Here is a 22,375-nt window from a genome sequence, read left to right on the forward strand (position 1 = left end):
TTACGTAAATATGTGCAAGCGATTTGTGCTGAAACACTCTGCCTTGTTTGTAAACATTTAATATTCTCATCCAAAGCTAACCACTATGACTGCGTTTAATTGCACTATGGTTTCGGTGTAAAAATAGCAAACTTTGATGGCTATCTATCCATGACTGGCTGTCTTCCCTCATAAGACCACATACACAGCCCTCAAAGAGACAAGAACACTTCTGAACTTGATCATTAAGTGAATAAAAAGTGCAGGAACGGTGCTAATGATGCACTTCAATATATTGAAACAGCTAAACATTTACATACCTGAAATGAAACCTGTGTTCTGTGCTTCCCACTGTTCCCAAATACTCAACTAGTTTGTGAAAACATACGTGGTATGGAGCAACTTATTGTTGCTTGTACAGGCCTGTGTATCTTCCTGGATGGATGCCTGACTAAAAGACTCTATTTGGCATGTGTGTGTGTGTGTGTTTCGGGTTTACTCTCCACACGGTTCTGTTTTAGTCTCAGTCTATAGTATTGCTGTAGAATTAAGACAGACAAGTTGACACGAGATTACATTACAACATGAGCAAAGCACAGCTGTGCCCATATGCCACGGACGTACAGTCTGGTTCATCGATAATCTGACAAGTACAGACTTAAACGTGACAAAGACGGTGCTTTTATTTGGCAGAATGCTGGACTAAAGATCCAGCCACACTGAACACTACTGAGTGACACGATTAGACATGTGAACTTCTTGCAACGTATTTCACACTGTTGACACGTTTCTCAAAAGGGCAATCCAGCAAGGAGTCCCCATTATTCTAATTAATGACTGAGATGCTGAAGAGGCACTCATTCATTCATTAAAAAAAAAACCTCTTTCATTCATAAAAAGTCTGTCAGCAGATTATAGTCCCCAGAAGGAATATTAAACTATTCCAAATAGGGAGGAAAAGTATTTGGCATTCATACATTTTTTGTAGTACAAGCTAACCTGACAGGATTTCAGAAATGATCTTTAAGTCATATTCATAGACGTATTAACAATCTTCAATGCTAACTTTAGCCAGCTAGCTTCAAATTTCACTGTTAACGCGAGCCTAAAAGCTAACACTGGCTAAGATGACAAGATTTTTAAGTCATAGTTGTTACTAATATTCATTGCCAACCATAGCCAACTACCATACCATGAGCTAATCTGGCAGGAGTTTTAAATAATAATTTTAGCTGTCCAGAGAGCTAACTGGACAAGATTTCCAAGAGGAAGAAGTTCTTTATAACTTAAAATGTATAACCCCTGCCTAACTAGCTAAAACAAGACGACTTGACACGATTTCTGAAAGGATTTGACGGGTATTCATAAATGTTAAATATACTTAGCGCTAACCATGACTAGTTAGCCAAAATGAACTCACCTGACAGGAATTTTAAGTCATATTTATAGCTGGCCAGAAGGATACTTTAAAGAAAAAGTCTTAAAAGGTATCCAAGATGATTTTTTCATAGTCTTTAAAGGTAGGCTATAACTTTTAGCTTGCTCGCTAAAATAAGTTAACTTGTCAAAAGAAAAAAAAAAAGGATTATTCATTGCTAACCCTGCTAGCTAGCCAAAAATAAGCTAACCTGACAGGTTTTCAGAGAGGATTTTTAAAAATAATTCTTCTTAATGATTTGCTAGCAAGCTAAAATAAGTTAACTTGTTAGGGGGGGGGGGGAAATTATTAATTGCTAACCCTGCTAGTTAGCCAAAAATACGCTAACCTGACAAGTTTTCTGGGAGGATTTTAAAGTCATATTCTTAATGCTAATAATTTGCTAGCAAGCTAAAATAAGTTGTCTTGACAGGATTTCTGAGAGACATTTTTAGTCATGTATGTTCATGATGTGTATCGCTAATGCTAGCCAGTTAGCCAACATTAGCTACCGTAACCTGTCAAATTTTTAAAGACAGATTCATAATGTTAATAATCTACAAATAGCTAGATGGCTAAAATAAGGTGACAGGATTTCTGAGAGGATATTCATAAATGTTAAATATATTTAGTGCTAACCATGGCTAGCTTGCCAAAATGAACTCGCCTGAGAGGAATTTTAAGTCATATTTATAGCTGGCCAGAAGGATACTTTAAAGAAAAAGTCTTAAAAGGTATCCAAGATGATTTTTTCATAGTCTTTAAAGGTAGGCTATAACTTTTAGCTTGCTCGCTAAAATAAGTTAACTTGTCAAAAGAAAAAAAAAAAAGGATTATTCATTGCTAACCCTGATAGCTAGCCAAAAATAAGCTAACCTGACAGGTTTTCGGAAAGGATTTTAAAAAATAATTCTTCTTAATGATTTGCTAGCAAGCTAAAATAAGTTAACTTGTTAGGGGGGAAAATTATTAATTGCTAACCCTGCTAGCTAGCCAAAAATACACTAACCTGACAAGTTTTCTGGGAGGATTTTAAAGTCATATTCTTAATGCTAATAATTTGCTAGCAAGCTAAAATAAGTTGTCTTGACAGGATTTCTGAGAGACATTTTTAGTCATGTATGTTCATGATGTGTATCGCTAATGCTAGCCAGTTAGCCAACATTAGCTACCGTAACCTGTCAAATTTTTAAAGACAGATTCATAATGTTAATAATCTACAAATAGCTAGATGGCTAAAATAAGGTGACAGGATTTCTGAGAGGATATTCATAAATGTTAAATATATTTAGTGCTAACCATGGCTAATTGCCAAAATGAACTCGCCTGAGAGGAATTTTAAGTCATATTTATAGCTGGCCTGGCCAGGTGGAGTCTTAAAAGAAAAAGTTTTAAAATATATCCAAGATGATTTAAAAAAAAAAGTCTTAAAAGGTATAACTTTGAGCTCGCTCATCATTAAAATAAGTTAACTTGTCAGGGGAAAAAAGTATTATTCATTGCTAACCCTGCTAGCTAGCCAAAAATAAGCTAACCTGACAGGTTTTCTGAGAGGATTTTAAAAAGTCATATCCTTAATGTTAATAATTGGCTAGCAAGCTAAAATAAGTTGTCTTGGCAGGATTTGAGAGGATATTTATAAATATTTATAACTCTCAGTGCTAACCTGCTAGCTAGCCAAAATAAGCTAACCTGACAGGATGTCTGACATTTTTAAAATCGTATTCCTATTGTTAATAATTTTCATGAATCAGCTCGGTAAAATAAATCAACTTGAGAGGATTTCTGAGAGAATTTTTAAGCCATATTCATAACTGTACACAATCCTCATGGCTAACACCAGACAGCTAGCCATGAGCTAACCTGACAATTTCTGACAGGATGTTTCAGCCATATTAATAATTAATTGTTGTCATCCTCGCTGCTTACACTCATCTGCAAAGATGTATCCACCAGTCTGTGGTTTGTAGGCAGACTTCTTCCTTCAGTGGCAGCTCTTACATCTCCATTAATATTTTGGTGTATTATAGCAATGAATCTGTATATTATGTTATTAAAAGGCCGGGTGATATGACACCAGAGAGCACCAAGATTTTGAAAATAAAGTTATAGCAGGAGTTAGTAGGAGAAAGTCTGAAATACATGTTTTAAAAAATGTAGAACAGATATCAAACTTTTCATGCACTAACTGATGTGTATTTATGGGCAAATCAAGGTATAAATCTTTTTACGGGCCAATTTATGTAATACATCTTCACTGATGTCTCTAGTCAAAGTAATGCTCACTGGGTAATATTGATATTATGATAAATTATGTAATTGCATGCTTTTCTGAGAGTATTGTGTGTATCCTCATTATTGAACGATGTTATTGACAGCAGCTGACTGGCATGTAAAAATCTATTGTTATAAATGTTTTTCATTCTCATTTCTTAGGCCATGTACACACGTAGCCGGGTATGTTTAAAACCGAACATTTTCCCCCCCTCCGTTTATAAAAATGTTTTATCCACACCTCCTCGTCTTCGAAAAAAATCCCTTCCACACATAACCGAACATCTGCGTTTTCAATCACATTCATAAGCATTCCAAACCTGTAGATGGCATTATTTCCCCAAATCCTACCCCCTAATCACATCAGAATAGCCCTCTGTTGGCGTCACTTCCACCTAAACATAAAACATGGCGCCAAGCTCGTTCGTCTGGACAGACTCGGAGACAGAATTGCTTCTAAACACAATTTTGGAGTATAAACTTCAAAAGACGCAAGAAAACGTTGACTGGGAATCTTGTCAGTAGTTGGGCTTCTAAAATTAAACATGTAAATAGCACCTGGACAATAATTAACGCTTTCAAGGCACTACTCCGATCCATTACTCTTTGTCCATGCTTAATCTGGCTTCTGCAGTAAACAAAGGTCGTACGTTTGACGTCAGGGCAGATTTGTTGTCATTTTTTTGGCGCAGACTGTGACGTTCTAAGACGCAAAACTCCGGTTATCTCTGTCTACACGAAAAGGCATACACGGAGTTTTCAAAAATCTTCACTTTGCCCGGAGTTTTTTTAAATATTCGTTTTTGATGTGTTTTCATGTGGATGACAGGCCAAAACGTAGAAAAATATCTTCGATTTAGCAGATACCCGGCTACGTGTGGACGGGGTCTTAGAGCCACTGAACTACTGTATTTTTCCATAGGTTTTTTTCCCCTAATTTTTTTGTTGACATCCTGTACCTACTCTTCAGTTATCACTTTGTTCGCAAACCTAAATAATATGACATATCGTGATATTTTTGCCATATTGCCCGATCCCATTTTCACTACTCTGAATTCAACGTCTATAACAGCATATTCAATCTTCACCACTCCAACTACCAGTTTTGGTTTGGATATCCAGGAACCAAAGAACACACAAAATCAAACAACCTAAAGGTCCATAATGCACAGCAGCGGCGGCAGGCATGAGGAAAGAGTCACAGTGTTAAAGTGGCTTGGCTTCATCATGCACAACGTAACAGAGGACATCAGAAACAGAAAGTTCTGACTGGACCAGATGGACGGATAAGAAACACGCGACTGGGACTGGACTCAAAAACATGCAACAGAGGCTTAAGTGCAAAGTTTCCATAAAACAAGACGAAAATATTGAGCCCCATCGTGTTTTGGATTTTTACAGTTGTCTAGTTATAAAACATGAGTGAGGGAGAGAGTACATGGAAGTCACGTAGCTCCTGTAAGCAGCAATGCATTATGGGTAAAGCAGGTAAGAGCAGCATGCTGGTCTACACATGTAAGTGTAGAGTACGGAGGAGCAATGTGCCGACTCAAGCCATGCATGGATCGCTAACATATCGTTTCAGTGCTGCCTTTGCTCACTGCACAACTGAGTAATGGCTAATGTTTCTTACGGTGACATTTTTTATGATACAAGGTCAAATAGGCTTCGGCATGTTTTTATAAACGATAAAAAGTAGGAAAATTTGTATGTGTGACATATGTATGGCATTAATTGCTATTGTGTTTATATATATATATATATATATATATATATATATATATATATATATATATATATATAAACTTTGAAGCATGCTTAAGTCTACTGTCAATTTAGATTGCAAAAAGGAGACTGGGCATAAAATGGGCATGTATGTGTCTATACTGTTGCATTTTCGGATGTCACAGCGGAGTTCTCTTTACAAAAAAGGCAAAGATGAAAGAGCGACACCTCTGACATCATTATTTGCTTGAATCAGGTTTGATTGCTTTAGTGCTTATGCAGAGATTTACGCTATGCCACTGGTGAGGCACAACATTATTTTCTCTAACTCACATTAGTCTCTATACAAGTCAGTGTTTACTGACCTGACTGTTTCCTGTTCACTTGGTTCATGTTTATGTGTGTGTACGTATGTGTGCATCTTTCCATTTTTTGTGCATGTGTACAGTGTGATCTCCAGTCTCTTAACTCCCACGGCCCTCTTCGGCTGAGCGTTGGTCCGATTTGAGCTTGACGAACTCTTTGGCCACATCATCGTTGTTGCGCTGTGAGAGGATTCGCAGCACGGTAAGGCCCGTCTCGTCCATGTGCACACGTTTGCCCAGGGGTAACCAGAAGGCTCCACCGCCTCGCGATACCAGGTCTTTTAGCTGCAGCACGGTCATGCCAACTGTACGGTCCTCTCGGGCAAAGCAGTAGTCCTTCACACACACCTGCAGCTCATAGCCCTCGGGGCCCAGCTCGCTGCCCAGGACACTACAGAGACGGAGAAGATACAAGGAGGGGCAAAGACAGACATTCTGTTCAAGATTTCTTCTTGTTATCTCTGTGTATTATTTTCCTGTATGTCTTAATGACGAGGCCTGGACCTCAGTGTTCTTGGCATAGAATCTACTGTGGCCCTGACCAGGATAAAGTGCTTACTGGAGATGAATGAATGAATTAATGAGAAGACGAAGTGCAAGATCTCATCTGTTGGGCTGTACATTAGAAACCAGACACTTAAACTGAGTATGCAGTATGAACTAATGTGAATTTTGTATTATTCAATCTCTATCAGTATCTTCCATTACTGTTTCTGGGAAAGAAAACACTTTTTTTTTCTTGAATCAAAAAATGCTAACAACAAATGCCATCATTTTGCAAATAAGACTAAACTTCAATATAGCTTTCAATCATTCTTGACCACCTGCTTAATTATTAAATATAAAAAAAAATTATTCATATGAACTACATAATTCTGCATTTTAATAAACACAGACATACAACTGGAAGGACTCTGCAAATTTCGGGGACCAGCTGTTGTTCTTGGACTTGGTAGCAAACTTCCTCTTCTTGTCGCTGAGGTGCGGTCCGATGATGTAGACCTCTACAAAGGGCCGGAATATGCCCTGAGTCTGCCAGCGCAGGTCATTGGCTGCCACCACTGACAATCAAACACATGACAGTGGGAGGGAGGGGAGGAGTGGAAAAAGTGTCATTCACAGATTCATTCATCACATCTGCAACATTCCAGAGAAGAAAGAGAAGGAGTAAAGGGAAAATTTCAACCTTTAACATTGATTTTGTGTCCTCCGGTGTTGGGATCGGTGAGGATCTCCACGGTCATGCATACCTCTCCCACAGCGTCATCCACACCTGAGGCTGAAAGATGAACGGTTAGAAAAATTGTAGGTTTGAATTATACATGTCACACAATGCAATGTGAGAAATGTAGTTATAGGTACTTTCCTGCCATGCAATCCATGCAGACACTTGTGTCATACCTCAAGGTCTTAGTTATTTAACTGTTTACTGAATGAGAATACAGAAAGAAAAATTATTTCTTTATGTTTGTAGAACTTCATGCCAAGCTGCATGTGACAATGCATGCGGAATCTGGAGTTACACAATAAGAAATCCTTGCTTGCAAGAATTAAATGAAAAGCTTCTCAGGGTTAAGGGCCCAAGAGTTGAAAACATCACTGGAAAATGTGAATAGCTGAACCTGACAGGATTTGTATTTTATTACATCATAAAACACAAGAGCCAATCATGTGCTGATATGCAAATGAAGCCCATGAAACACTGGTTTATCAGGAGTTGTTGTTGGAGTTGTGTTGGGTTGTAGTTGATTTTTCATTAAATCTGGATTTCTTGATGAGGTTAAAAATTTAAGTGCTTCTTCTTTGCCTTTTTGTTACCTCGCCCAGGACAAGTCCACTAGGGGACGAGGTATTGTTTTCGGTCGGGTTTCTTTGTTTTTTTTAACGATATTACGGGAGAATGGATGAATCAATCTTCATGAAACTTTCAGGATAGATGGGCATTGGTCTCAAATAGAACCTCCAACATTTTGAGGGTCATCTGGTCAAGGTCAACAAAAAGGTCAAAATCGTTTTTGTTGTGGCTACTGCCTCATATCGAGGCGCTAGCCACTATGTCATCATGCTGTAAGAATGTAAGAGTGTAACAATCGCGCATGCGCATACACATGTTCCAATTAAAATGGCCAGTGAGTGTATATAATTCGGTTCACCATTCAAAATAAATGGACTAGACCAGGGGTCACCAAACTTTTTTCTCTGGGGGCCACATTGTCGTTCCTGACTGTGATGGGGGCCGGGGTCGGGTCAGCTATATCACATAGAATTGTATGACCCATACAAATATGACCACCAGCAGGCCTCATTGTGTAGTAGAGATTACTAGCCTGGCACAGCCATCCCCACTACTATATCCACATTACTATATCAACACTTGATTCCTGGCACATATTTGTTTATCTTTACTAGTGGTTTGCAAAAGTAGTAATCAAGTCTTCACACTTTGTTTTAATTTGAAATACCACTGATATTCCATTTATTTATTTCCTAATAAAAATAATATCAAAGCTGTCAAGGTAAGAAACATCTGCCTATTTGAGGTGATTGACACTGGCAAAGGTGAGTGGAAAATTATAAATTGTAGGTAGGCCTGTTGATATTATTAATAATATAAATAATAATTGTATGCAGCACTTAATAAAGGTCAAATAAATAGGCCTATAAAATAAATACATTTTAAAAAACAGTGAAATTATAATAATATGAGCAATAGATCAATAGATCACAGCAGTTGTGCTGTGTCCTGCACGTCATTGCTCTCATCCATGGCCAAAGCAAAAAACTCGAATTCTGACGCTTTCTCATTCAGCTGGTCATACACGTTGACCCCCAAATCTTCGGTTCGCCTGGTCATAGTAGGTGCGGAGAGACTCACTGCATTGAGCGCATCCTTCTTGTCGGGACACGCCTCCTCGGCCACAGCAAGCATGCATACTTTAACAAAGTCCCCATCAGTAAACGGCTTTCCATGGGTAGCTAGTAGGTGAGCTACCTTATAGCTAGCTCGGACAGCAGCCTGGTTGATCTGGGTTTGGTGAAGGAATACATTCTGTTGTGCAGCCAGTCCGCATTTCATCCTCCGAATCCTGTCTTCTCTTGTTTGCCCTCGCAAACTAGCATACTCTTTGTGGCGGGTTTCATAGTGACGACGCAGATTATATTCTTTGAAAACTGGCACACTTTCTTTACATACAAGATAAACTGCACGGTCCTTACACTGAACGAAAAATAATTGGTGGTCCACTGTTCTTTAAAAACTCTGCACTCTCTGTCAGCTTTTCGCTTACTGCTAGCCATTTTGTTGTCCTGAACACTGACAGTTCTCTGCGCATGCGCTGCCTGTCACTGCTTGATCGCGAGCACATGACGAAAATTCGGAAAATATGAATAGTTCATATTATAACTAAATATCAATTTTAACTGATAAAATCAACAAAATACAAGATGCAGACATGTTATTATTTGCCAAAAAGCAATTTAAAAAAATAGGCCATGACCACTTTTGGGGTTTGCCTCATAGGGCCGGTTCAAGTGATGGGGGGCAAAGGGGCTGGGGGGCCTGTCAAAGGGGGGTGGCGGGCCGGATCTGGCCCGCGGGCCGTAGTTTGGTGACCCCTGGACTAGACTAAAGAAATCGCTTTCAGACATGTTTATGCTTATTACAGAGGGAAAGTGCGTTCCATTGAGCTCTAGCGCTGGGCCATTTCCGAGAAATAAGAGTTTGGGTCATGGCGACAGCGTGTACATGTCAGCCTCAGTTCGGAGGTTTCAGTTTCGAAAACTGTAAGAGGTAAGAGTAGAATAATACAAAGTACAGACACTTGGTATATTTTACTTCTGTGATTTTTAAATTGTTCATTTTTGGATTACGCTTTATTTTTGTGGCTACTGCCTCATAGAGTAAATATATATGCTAGATTTACTGTATGGACATGGGATCAGAAAATTTTTTATTTATAAGCAGTAGCTACATGGACCCATAGGGTACCTATTTTTTTCGGAAAATCTTCCTTCATATTCATCATAAGTGCTATCGGGCGAAGTTTGTTTTGCCTGGCAACACTTGTTTAATGACTGTTTTTGTAGAAGCACACATTAAGCACTTTTTGTTCTTCAAGACAAGAAGAAAAACATATATGATCTTGAAGGGAAACTTTGAGCAGGCTGCCATAAATTAAGCACAATATAAAATCTGAAGGGAACCAAATCTTATATCTGCAATATTATGATAAAATCATCCAAGAAAGTGTTGCCATCAGGTTAAAAAATCAATGACAAAGCACTAACGAAACCTTTGTAATCAAGGTCCTGTATGGTGTCACTTTGTTTTCTGAAATGTAATCACATCATGAGCTGTATCTCTTCCTTGCTCAACCTTGACTCACGGTCTATAGAATCTAAGGCTACGTCCACACCAATATGTCTCATCTCATTATCTCTAGCCGCTTTATCCTGTTCTACAGGGTCGCAGGCAAGCTGGAGCCTATCCCAGCTGACTACGGGCGAAAGGCGGGGTACACCCTGGACAAGTCGCCAGGTCATCACAGGGCTGACACATAGACACAGACAACCATTCACACTCACATTCACACCTACGCTCAATTTAGAGTCACCAGTTAACCTAACCTGCATGTCTTTGGACTGTGGGGGAAACCGGAGCACCCGGAGGAAACCCACGCGGACACGGGGAGAACATGCAAACTCCGCACAGAAAGGCCCTCACCGGCCACGGGGCTCGAACCCGGACCTTCTTGCTGTGAGGCGACAGCGCTAACCACTACACCACCGTGCTGCCTCACACCAATATGTTTTAGTTTTAAAACGACGTTTTAAAATGAAAACGATCTCCATTCAGATGAGTGTTTTAGTGTTATATCAGAAATCTCTGTCCATACTAACACACCTGAAAATGCATATCACATGGCCATGCATGTACACTGGGCATACGTGTACTGTATAAACAACTGATGCAGTTTGTTTTCTTCTGGAAAAGGGTCACGTTATAGGAATGTGAGGAATCAGGGAGGGATACTTCATAACTGAAAAGATCCAGTCAGGAAGTGAACGTGGGTGTCTGTGTTATTGTTTCAAAACATCTTCGTTTTCACCCGTCTACGCTAAAATGCAACCCTGGAGTTTTCCAATTAAAATGGGGCAACGTTCTCCAAAAGTCTCTTACAACCCCGATTCCAAAAAAGTTGAGACAAAGTACAAATTGTAAATAAAAACAGAATGCAATAATTTACAAATCTCAAAAACTGATATTGTATTCACAATAGAACATAGACAACATATCAAATGTCGAAAGTGAGACATTTTGAAATTTCATGCCAAATATTGGCTCATTTGAAATTTCATGACAGCAACACATCTCAAAAAAGTTGGGACAGGGGCAATAAGAGGCTGGAAAAGTTAAAGGCTGGGTGCGATTTGCTGGGGGGGATGGTGGGGATCATCCCCCCCTCTGGTTTTTATCTCTGCTGAAAAAAAATCCTCGGGGACAACCCCGTCAATAAAACAAACAAACCAAAAAAAAAGTTGACATGACAGGCATGTTGTGACACAGTTTTCTATGGTCTACATTGCACTCACTTTCAAAATGACCCGAAGTGGCAGCTTTGATGTTCACGAACGTCCCCAGCAAATAGATACATTGTAGATAATAACAATATCTTTGCGTTCTATGCAGGGATGCAAACAGCGCGCCTTTTGGCGGATGCCGCCTTTTTCACGGTCGATTTTTTTTTTTTTTAGGGGGGGCGTTGGAGTGTCCGATTATAATTTCAAAGTAAATTCTGTATTAAAATTACTAAATAAGCAAATCCGTTACAGTCCATGAAACAAGAAGTATAAGGATGAGAAAAAAAACAGTTTAAATCGGAAAGCTGGGCACATTGTGAACTGCGCCATCAGAGCAAACTGTTCATTTAGTATTCATGTATTTTAGTGATTTTCGAGTCACTGTCCATTTAATCCAGAGGGAGAGAAACATCACAGCAACGCGACAAGCAATGCGAACTTTGTTGTGTGTTAGTGTTCGTGTATTTAGTCAGAGAGATAGGAAGATGAATTTACTATCTCTGGTTTAGTGTTCGTTTTCATTTAGTGTTATTCATTTGATATCATCGAATGTTATTGAGCTGTTAGCCTATTGTTACCTTAATTTTGTGACGTTTCATGATTAAAAAAAAAAAATCCCCCCTTCTGATTTTTTGACAAACTGCACCCTGGTGAAAGGTACAAAAAAGGAACAGCTGGAGGACCAAATTGCAACTCATTAGGTCAATTGGCAATAGGTCATTAACATGACTGGGTATAAAAAGAGCATCTTGGAGTGGCAGCGGCTCTCAGAAGTAAAGATGGGAAGAGGATCACCAATCCCCCTAATTCTGCGCCGACAAATAGTGGAGCAATATCAGAAAGGAGTTCGACAGTGTAAAATTGCAAAGAGTTTGAACATATCATCATCTACAGTGCATAATATCATCAAAAGATTCAGAGAATCTGGAAGAATCTCTGTGCGTAAGGGTCAAGGCCGGAAAACCATACTGGGTGCCCGTGATCTTCGGGCCCTTAGATGGCACTGCATCACATACAGGCATGCTTCTGTATTGGAAATCACAAAATGGGCTCAGGAATATTTCCAGAAAACATTATCTGTGAACACAATTCACCGTGCCATCCGCCGTCGCCAGCTAAAACTCTATAGTTCAAAGAAGAAGCCGTATCTAAACATGATCCAGAAGCGCAGACGTCTTCTCTGGGCCAAGGCTCATTTAACATGGACTGTGGCAAAGTGGAAAACTGTTCTGTGGTCAGACGAATCAAAATTTGAAGTTCTTTATGGAAATCAGGGATGCCGTGTCATTCGGACTAAAGAGGAGAAGGACGACCCAAGTTGTTATCAGCGCTCAGTTCAGAAGCCTGGATCTCTGATGGTATGGGGTTGCATTAGTGCGTGTGGCATGGGCAGCTTACACATCTGGAAAGACACCATCAATGCTGAAAGGCATATCCAGGTTCTAGAGCAACATATGCTCCCATCCAGACGACGTCTCTTTCAGGGAAGACCTTGCATTTTCCAACATGACAATGCCAAACCACATACTGCATCAATTACAGTATCATGGCTGCGTAGAAGAAGGGTCCGGGTACTGAACAGTCCAGATCTTTCACCCATAGAAAACATTTGGCGCATCATAAAACGGAAGATACGACAAAAAAAGACCTAAGACAGTTGAGCAACTAGAATCCTACATTAGACAAGAATGGGTTAACATTCCTATCCCTAAACTTGAGCAACTTGTCTCCTCAGTCCCCAGACGTTTACAGACTGTTGTAAAGAGAAAAGGGGATGTCTCACAGTGGTAAACATGGCCTTGTCCCAACTTTTTTGAGATGTGTTGTTGTCATGAAATTTAAAATCACCTAATTTTTCTCTTTAAATGATACATTTTCTCAGTTTAAACATTTGATATGTCATCTATGTTCTATTCTGAATAAAATATGGAATTTTGAAACTTCCACATCATTGCATTCCGTTTTTATTTACAATTTGTACTTTGTCCCAACTTTTTTGGAATCGGGGTTGTATTTGGGCCTGGAAAACTCCAGAGTAGTGGTGTAAATGCAGAAAAAGTGATGCATTTTAAAACTAAAACGTATTAGTGTCGATGTAGCCTAAATGAAATGTGTTTGAATCCACCAGATGGTGCTGTACTCCTTTCCTCATGACCTCCTGCCACGTTTCAAAAGCCTTATTAAAACCTGAATATGATGCCAACAGACATACTCAAACAAACTTGATATTTTATCCACAAGTACAGTACTGCTAAATTTTAGGGCCATTTTTTTTGTCATCTTGCTGAATTGTGTTGGACAGCAAAGCTGAAACTTCACTTCCATCTTCTGATTAAAGTGCTGTAATGACAATCACATAATTACAATTAAGCGATCCACTAAAGAAAAGCCTCCCATAAAACAATGATGCGAAGTTTCTGCGTTAGCAGTAAATGCTCACGCTCACTATGAAGAGATCAGCACAATCCTTCTCCGACATTAATGGAAATGGAAAGTGAGCAGTCTGAATATGTGCCAGGCTTGATGCTAGTCTGTGACCTCCGCTGCCTTTTCAACACCCATTCTCCATTAGAGCTCATTCACACCAACTATAGGAGACAGAGATTTGTGTGCCTTCCCCCCCAACACAGTTGCAGTGCTGTTCATGGAAGCAGCAAGGCTTTCTGAGAACAGCTCCACTTTTCCTGTAATGCTGAACATTTTATCCCAGTCCTTAACCTAGTTCCACCTTCAGGTGGTATAGAGTTCCTTAGCGCTACATTTATTCCATTTTTATTGGCTTCACCTTACAGAAAGAAGTGGACCAAACCATTCCATAACGCATTGTGTAAAAATAATGACTGTGGAGAATTTTACAAATTGTACTTCTCTCGAAACATATTAAAAATGTTGGTATACAGCGATTACATACAAAATGAACGAACCATAGCGTCAAATGAAGTTCTGTTAGCATTACATTACATGGCATTTATCAGCCGCTCTTATCCAGAGCAACGTACAACGAGTGCAAAAGTCAGGTACACGAAGTGCTGAACTTCTAGACAAGAAAGCTCTAGTGCCAACAGACCAAGTGACAATAATACTTCGTGTAATATTCTGTTGAAGTATCAATACTCAAACAGCCAAGGAAACAAACCAACCATATAAAGTATAACTAAATAGAGAACTCAAACCCCTAACCCCAGGCTAGACCGTACACAGTCTGGGTTGGTCAAGACCGAAACGCAGTTACATAGTGGGCAGTGAAGCAGTGGAGAGGTACAACATGAAGAGGTGAGTCTTCAGTCTGCGCTTGAAGGTGGTCAGGGAGTCGGCAGTTCTGACCTCAATGGGAAGGTCATTCTACCAACGGGGAACCAGGACAGACAGCAGTCTTGAGTGGGCTGGGCAGGACTGGAGAGGAGGAGGAGGGGCCAGGCAACCAGTAGTAGTGGAGCGTAGGGATCTGATTGATGTGTCGGGGCGGATCAGACTCTGGAGGTATGTTGTCCCTAACCCCTTGACAGCCTGGTAAGCAGGCACCAATGTCTTAAATTTGATGCGAGCTGCGATAGGTAGCCAGTGCAGGTCAGCAAGCAGAGGGGTGACATGGGAAGAACGAGAGAGGTTGTAGCGTTCTGGATGAGCTGTATGGGTCTGATGGCAGAAGCTGGAAGGCCAGCAAGGAGAGAGTTGCAGTAGTCTAAGCACTAGCATTCACAACGTAGCCTATTATTTTCTTCCTCAAACAATTTATTCATTGTTTTGAATTAGCTATAATTTAGTTATTATGTTTGGAGTTTCATTTTGCACTGTCCACATTCATAGCACCAAAATAAATCCTCTGATGGAACCAACATTGCTGTTGCTGGTAAAGACCTAGCTCTTTTGTGTGAACCGGTTCTAGATTCTACCCTTGGGGGAAAAAAAAAGGATGGCTAAATAGCTCTAGGTCTCTAATGGAAATAGACTACTTGGAACGTTCACACTGCAGGCTGAAGTGACTCAAATCTGATTTTTTTGCCCATATGTGACCTGTATCCGATCTTTTATTGACAATATGAACGACACAGATCCGATTTTTTCAAATCCGTCCCAGGCCGTTTGGATATGTGGTCCTAATTCCGATTCCTATCCGATCTTTTCATATGCGACTTCAGTCTGAACTGCCAGGTCGCATTCATCCGACTTACACGTCATCAGCAAGCCACAAACGTCACTATTCTGCGCTGAAGTAGGCGGCGGGTCTCTCAAAAAAAGTTACAACAACATGGCTTTGATGTTCCTTTGAACGGAGGTTGCAGTCACTACCCCGCAGAACGCCTGAGCCAAAACCCTTGCCCTCTTCCTTCTTAACCTCCTCCTTAACATCAGGCTATTGTGCATGTTCTGGCTCCGTCGCAACAACAACTGCATCATCGCCAGGTACTCCATGCTGGCTACTGTCATACACAGGAAACTTTAGGTTACTTCCGTAAACACTGGCCATGCTCACTGCGTGTGACGTCGTCGTATCCTGCAATGCGCATGCGGAACACTTTTAGGTCGCTTTTCGTTCATACTGAGGATCACATACAAGTCGCATATATTTGCTAATGTGAACGACCTCACAAAAAAATCGGATTTCACAAAAAAATCGGAATTGAGCATTAAGCCTTGCAGTGTGAACGTAGTGTTTGTGGAAGAGAAACCCTTAATTGTAGGGTTTGGGATGAACCAAACAAATCCTTTTGGATGCTAGTTTAATTTTTTTCTTTTAAATATTGGCACCAGCACCTTGTTGATGGAAAAGGGTCCAAAAGAGAGACGGAAAGCGTGAGAGAAAGGACTAACACGACAGTAGTATCTTCTCTGAAGTTGGTGCATTGATAGAAAGCAAGTCCACTCACCCTCCATACCCATTAATATCCACTTACTAATGATAACCTCACATGCGTATGTAAATATGCAAGCTGTTCATTTGCATATACGAATATGAATATTTGTTTAAAATCATGCCCATGCATTGAGCAGCTCTGTGTGCTCAGAGACCCAGACACACGTACCCTTCTCTGGGTACACATCCTCACTAGGAGTGCATCTCACCCCTTTACCTCCATGAACTAGTAGACCGGCAGAGAAAGAGAAAGAGAGAGAGAGAAACAAATACTAATGGAAACACATTAGCATCTGAACAAGATGTTGACATTTGAACATAAAAGGTGTTGACAGCAACACAAAAGCCAGAAAGTTTGCAGTGGACATATAGTGAAAGACATATTGAGTATGTTAAACAAAAACAGAAAGAGAGAGAGAGACAGATGACACCTAAAAGCACAAAGAGAATGAGAAAGAAAGAACGAGGAGGCAGACTAGAAACAGGAAGTGAGTGGAACAAAAAATGAATGTTTATAGGAGTTTAATTACGGAAAGAGTTATTTTTTTTAAATATACAGTATATATGGATTTTCATATAGTCGATGTCAAGATGCTCAATGATAATGTCAAAATACATTTTAAATAAAATGAAAGATTAGGAAATATGAAGAAATTCATCCCAAAGATTGGAAAGCTTGGAACTGGATTTATAAAAGAAATGTAATTTGGGAACTGTTGAAATGTTTACATATAAAGAGATTTCTTTCTGATTTCTGTTTTTTTTCTTTTGTTAGGATTGATATTATAATTATTATATTTACAAAGTAGTGTGTGTGTGTGTGTGTGTGTGTGTGTGTACAGTGCTTTACCCTGATTGTGCTGTGACTGGACGAATTTGCGGATGAGTTTGTCTGTGGCTTGTGTGTAGAGTGACAGAGCGTAACGCAGAGACTGCAGATCCGGGCTTTTCTCCAAAAATGTCTTCTTCAGCCCCACACCACCAGCATGGAAGTATTGCTGTTACACACACACACACACACACCTTCATTACATTACCTCAGAACCAGGGCCATAACTACCATTGAGGACACCGAGGTCATGTCCTCGGCATTTTTTTCCCACGGTATTTTTTTTTCACTCAGAAATGTGAAATTAATATATGATGAAAATCGTTCTGACTTTGATCGGTGGAAAATTCTAAATTCAGTTTGCATCCCCCTGTTCTCATTTGCTTGTCTAAAAATAAAGTCCACATAATCATTTTTAAATGAAGCTGAAATATCCGACATTGGAAACATTTCATATTCGGCAGCCTCGCGATAGTCAGCTAAGCACCGCGGGATATACAAGAGCTGAGAAGTGTCTCATCAAGGTCCGACTCCGCAGCCAGGCAGTTTGTCAATTAGTCGTGGAATCTGAAAATTGACATAAGATGAAGAAGTCTACTACACTAAAACAAACCAAACTCAGCTTTGGAAAGTCAGCAAGTGAGAGAAAAAGAAAGAGGGAAGAAGGGGAGTTAATTTTGCCAGTCACTGACAGTTATGTGCCGGAATGCTTATGATCATTAACAGTGCAATTTTAATTAGCATTTCAAGCAACAACAGTCGAAGCCACTTATAGATAGGATTTTCGTTTTCCAGGCGGCACAAACTCTTTTATTCTCTCTCTCGATTTGATTTGGTGCGTTTCAGATCAGAAAAGGCTGGACAGTCGTGATCTGTTGTTTATGAAGTTATTGGGTACTGACGAGACTTGAGCTATTTTGCTAACTTACCAGACTATAGGCTAACGTGAACACAAGACACTATTGTTTTGATCATTGGTTGTATTTTCGAACGGAAATGAAAATGGGTAGCAAACTTATGTTCACATTTTATTTACAACATGATGTACCACCTCTGACTGCTTTCTGTCAATCATGAACAGCCCAGCCGCGTTCACAGCTCCTCCTCCGATCACCAATAATAATAGTAGTAGTAATAATGATGATAATAATAATAATAATAATAATAATGTTTTAAAATCAAATAGAGGACACTGGAGAGGGTGAGGATCAGCGAGTTGAAGAGAGAGAGCCAGGAGAGGAAGAACAGGGAAGAACAGAGCCAGTAGAGGAAGAAAAGGGAAGAACTGAGTCATGAGAGGAAGAGATAACAGAATCAGGAGATAAAGATAGGGAAATAACAGGTGAAGATCAAGAAACTCCAAGTACAAGTTTGTCCATCCATGATCCGGCAAGCTATAAAAACAAAAGTTCCTACACAGATGAGGAGAAAAAGAACATTCTTCAGGGTAGATGGAGTAGGGACCAGTATAAATACCCCAGCGTCAATTTGGGAAAGGCTTCTAAGATATAGTGCTGCTGAGTGGGGAAAAAAAAAAACACCCCTGGCTACGGTACTCTCCATCTGAGGATGCTGCATATTGTTGTGATCGTGCAGTTTTGAAATTGTTAAAATAAACATGTTCACCTACATGTTCATCTCCTTGTTGGGCTTGTGATTTTGACTCGTTTCCAAAATGTATGAAAAGTCACCATATTAGGACGTTTTTTTTTTTTTTTGGCAAATAAGATGTATCGCAATGTTTGACCTCGGTATTTGAAAAATCCTGGTTACGGCCCTGCTCAGAACATTATCTGAATGTACTGTCTGTGTAGAATTGGTGTGTGTGTGTGTGTGTGTGTTTTCTTACCTTTATGGTGTCCAGTGCCAGCTCAATAACTGCACACTGTTTAGGGGTGAGTGCCTTGGCTTCTTCACGCACCATGTGCTCCTAAAAAAAATTGGTTAACAAATTAATCAACAGCTGCTTCCTGATTTATAAATGCAGATGTTTCATAATAATGTCTTTTTATTCCTCTTCATTGTTAATTGTTGTGTTGTTTGCACAATTGTTGTGTCTACCTTTAGCTTGGAGAGCTGACCCAACTCTTTAGCAGCGCTGAAGATCAGCTGTGTGCCCTGAAAAAGAGGACTAGGTTATCACACTTACACACTTTCACTGGATGGATTTCTCTCTCTGACCAATACACCCCATCTCTCTCTCTCTCTCTCTCTCTCTCACACACACACACACACACACACACACACACACACACACACACACACACACACACACTCCCAGAGCCCATGTTCTCTTCACCCTCATCTGAGTCTGTCATTAATTCTGTATTGCATTAGACGAAGACAACATATCCTGTTTTAGTGATTAACTACAGGAGGCAGCACAAGCTGTTTTCCGGCTTCTGCCCATCAGATCATATTTGTGTTCCTTGTCTAGTAACAGTGCAATATTATCTCTCAATTGTTTGAGCTCCACAGCACATAGCTCATTACTAGCAGAGAGCATACACAATCAGCTGGTTATCGAGATATTATTACAGCATGGTAAGGTTACTAATCCAAATTCAGAACTATCCATACCCTGGTCGAGTTCCTGTATCCATTTCCCATCACATGACACTAATTTGAAAGTTCTCTGGACCTTATGTGGTGGTGGCTAGTAATGGTATAGGTAATGTATACACAGAGCATCCCACATGGGGAGTTTGTTTACCTGCAATAATGGTAATGAGTGACCACACTCAAGTAAGGTGTCAATACTTTAATCTCAGCGTAAACAGAGAGAATGTTAAGTGCAATGGTGTTGGGTTTACATTGTACTTTAATGCAACTTAAGTCCCCTAACCAACTGAATAAGAATCCATTTGGGAACTGACAAATAGCCATATGTTATATGGATCAAAGGTAAGAAATATAGAACAATCTAAATACATACAAATAAGCATTACATTTTATGATGTTGAAATTGCGTAACTGTGTAAAACTGACGACTCAAAATTTGACTTAAGTGATAAATGACTCAAATAACTCAAATGACAGCTCAAGTGATGAATCAAGGGGCACTTCAAGTGAAGACTCAGGTGTCAACTCAAGCGATGCCTCCAATGAAAAGCTCAAGTGACAACTCAACTGTTGCCTCAAATGAAGACTCAAGTGACAAGTGAAGTCATGATTCAAGAGATGCCTCAGGTGATGCCTCAAATGAAGACAAGTGACAACTCAAGCGATGCCTCCAGTGAAAAACTCAAGTGACAACTTAACTGTTGCCTCAAATGAAGACTCAAGTGACAAGTGAAGTCATGATTCAAGAGATGCCTCAAGTGATGCCTCAAATGAAGACTCAGGTGACAACTCAAGTGACGACTCAAGATGCCTCAAGTGATGCCCTCAAATTAAGATTCAAGTCACAATTCAAGTGACATTTCTGTGATGTGTGTTTAACCAATTAATGGTTTGCACTAGGCAGCACAGTGGTGTAGTGGTTAGCACTGTTGCCTTACAGCAAGAAGGTTCTGGGTTCGAGCCCAGTGGCCGACGAGGGCCTTTCTGTGTGGAGTTTGCATGTTGTCTGCGTGGGTTTCCTCCGGGTGCTCTGGTTTCCCCCACAGTCCAAAGACATGCAGGTTAGGTTAATTGGTGGCTCTAAATTGACCGTAGGTGTGAGTGTGAATGGTTGCTTGTTTCTATGTGTCAGCCCTGCGATGATCTGGCGACTTGTCCGGGTGAACCCCGCCTCTCGCCCATAGTCAGCTGGGATAGGCTCCAGCTTGCCTGCGACCCTGCACAAGATAAGTGGCTACAGATAATGGAGGGACGGATGGTTTGCACTATTTCAACTCCACTCTGTTCAATACTCCTGGTAATCCCAACAAAAAAGGAACCTGATGGTATGAATCACTTGGCAACAGAAGTATGAAAACATGGGATTGTTCCCATATTATGCTGTACTACACTGTCTGGTAGAAAAGCGCGATCAGAAACACTCACTGTTTGGTCAGTAAGTGGGGGAAGAACGATGGTTTTCTCCATGGTATTCATGACCAACTTCCATAGCTCCTTGAGGACCCGCTTCAGCACTGTCTTCTCACAGATCTTTGCAAATAATGTCAAACTAAGAGAAAGAGAGAAATGAGAGAGGACGGATATACATTTTTTGCATCCCATTTGAACTTGATTCAGCTGAATTTTTGAGTTATGAAGACTCAAAGGAAAAATACCTTCTGCAATTTTGTTGGGTCATCATATATATATATAACTCTAGTAAATCCATGACTATGAACCGGCTCAGGGTAGGTTTCCTCCATGATATAAACCACGAGCTACATTATCATTGAACTTGGACTGGAGGATGGATCTTTCTGAGAGTACCTCTGGGAAGGTCATGTTTCATCTGCATCACACAAGCTTGTTTTTTGGCAAACTCGCCACTTTTCCCTGGACTTTTTCTAATTTATTGTGCTTCACAGCCTTGCATAGGGTTTTTCCTGACTAATTAATAAGCTGTTAGCTTCATATTGATGCACAACATTCATTAACAGAGTCTCTGGGAATGAAATATGTGTCTCACTTGCTGTCCAGGAAGTCCATGATGGGCTGAAGCACGTTGTCGGCGTCCTGTGCGAGGCTCCCATTTCCATTAGCAGGAACGTTAGCCCCTTTTACCTGGCTCAGGATGTCACCCATCTGTTTCACACTCTGCTCGATGTGAGGCTGGAAACTACACCAAACACACACACACACAACTCAGTCACGCTGATTGGGAGGTAACCATGACAACTAGAACAAATAACATTTTTCATTAGGCCTAAATTCCCTCTTCACAATCGCACTCTTATGTGATACACTGCTTCAAAACAATACAAGAACAATATGAGTTGCTACAGCTAAGTGCAAAAGTGTGTACACTCTTACAAATTATATTTACATCAACATTTAATGTGTTAGGTTTCACAGATGCTACTTCATTATCACAATGTATTTAAAATCTATTTACATACGTGCTAACACATTAAACTGTTTGGTAACGTAGCGCTAAGCTGAAGAGTGTCTTTGTGTTATAGCATGGCTAACCCACCTGACCGCAAAGATCCTGCTCAGGTCGTCCATCACGTTGTTCAGTTTGACCTGCAGCTCTTTCAGGAAGTCACTGGCCTCCACGTTCAGCTGCAGAGCAAACCATATATGGATAAATCCCTGACCACTGGGATTACGATGCAAATTGATTAGCCTCAGAACGCAGTCACAAATCAGGCATAGAAGTCAGGCAGGTTACTTAATATTCAGGATATCATCAGGCTTAAATAAGCAAAAATAGTCAATCAGTTATGAAAGGATTGGAGATGTTTATCCAT

General features: G+C 40.2%; 1 protein-coding gene across 1 annotated transcript in view; it reads right to left on the reverse strand.

The window, feature by feature from the left end:
* Positions 1-5,723: 5,723 nt before the first annotated feature.
* LOC132871303 (protein unc-13 homolog A) overlaps positions 5,724-22,375 on the reverse strand; it is a 91,443-nt gene continuing 74,791 nt past the window's right edge. Inside the window, exons 33-42 of the mRNA XM_060905419.1 lie at positions 22,099-22,187; positions 21,592-21,741; positions 21,012-21,135; positions 19,086-19,142; positions 18,874-18,954; positions 17,046-17,193; positions 16,365-16,421; positions 6,947-7,039; positions 6,662-6,821; positions 5,724-6,151 (exon numbers count right to left, since the gene is read on the reverse strand). Coding sequence (XP_060761402.1) covers positions 5,860-6,151; positions 6,662-6,821; positions 6,947-7,039; positions 16,365-16,421; positions 17,046-17,193; positions 18,874-18,954; positions 19,086-19,142; positions 21,012-21,135; positions 21,592-21,741; positions 22,099-22,187 — 1,251 coding nt within the window. The 3' untranslated portion in view covers positions 5,724-5,859. The remainder of the gene's footprint in view (positions 6,152-6,661; positions 6,822-6,946; positions 7,040-16,364; positions 16,422-17,045; positions 17,194-18,873; positions 18,955-19,085; positions 19,143-21,011; positions 21,136-21,591; positions 21,742-22,098; positions 22,188-22,375) is intronic.

This window comes from Neoarius graeffei, chromosome 23 (assembly GCF_027579695.1).
Source record: "Neoarius graeffei isolate fNeoGra1 chromosome 23, fNeoGra1.pri, whole genome shotgun sequence".
Lineage (NCBI taxonomy): Eukaryota > Metazoa > Chordata > Actinopteri > Siluriformes > Ariidae > Neoarius > Neoarius graeffei.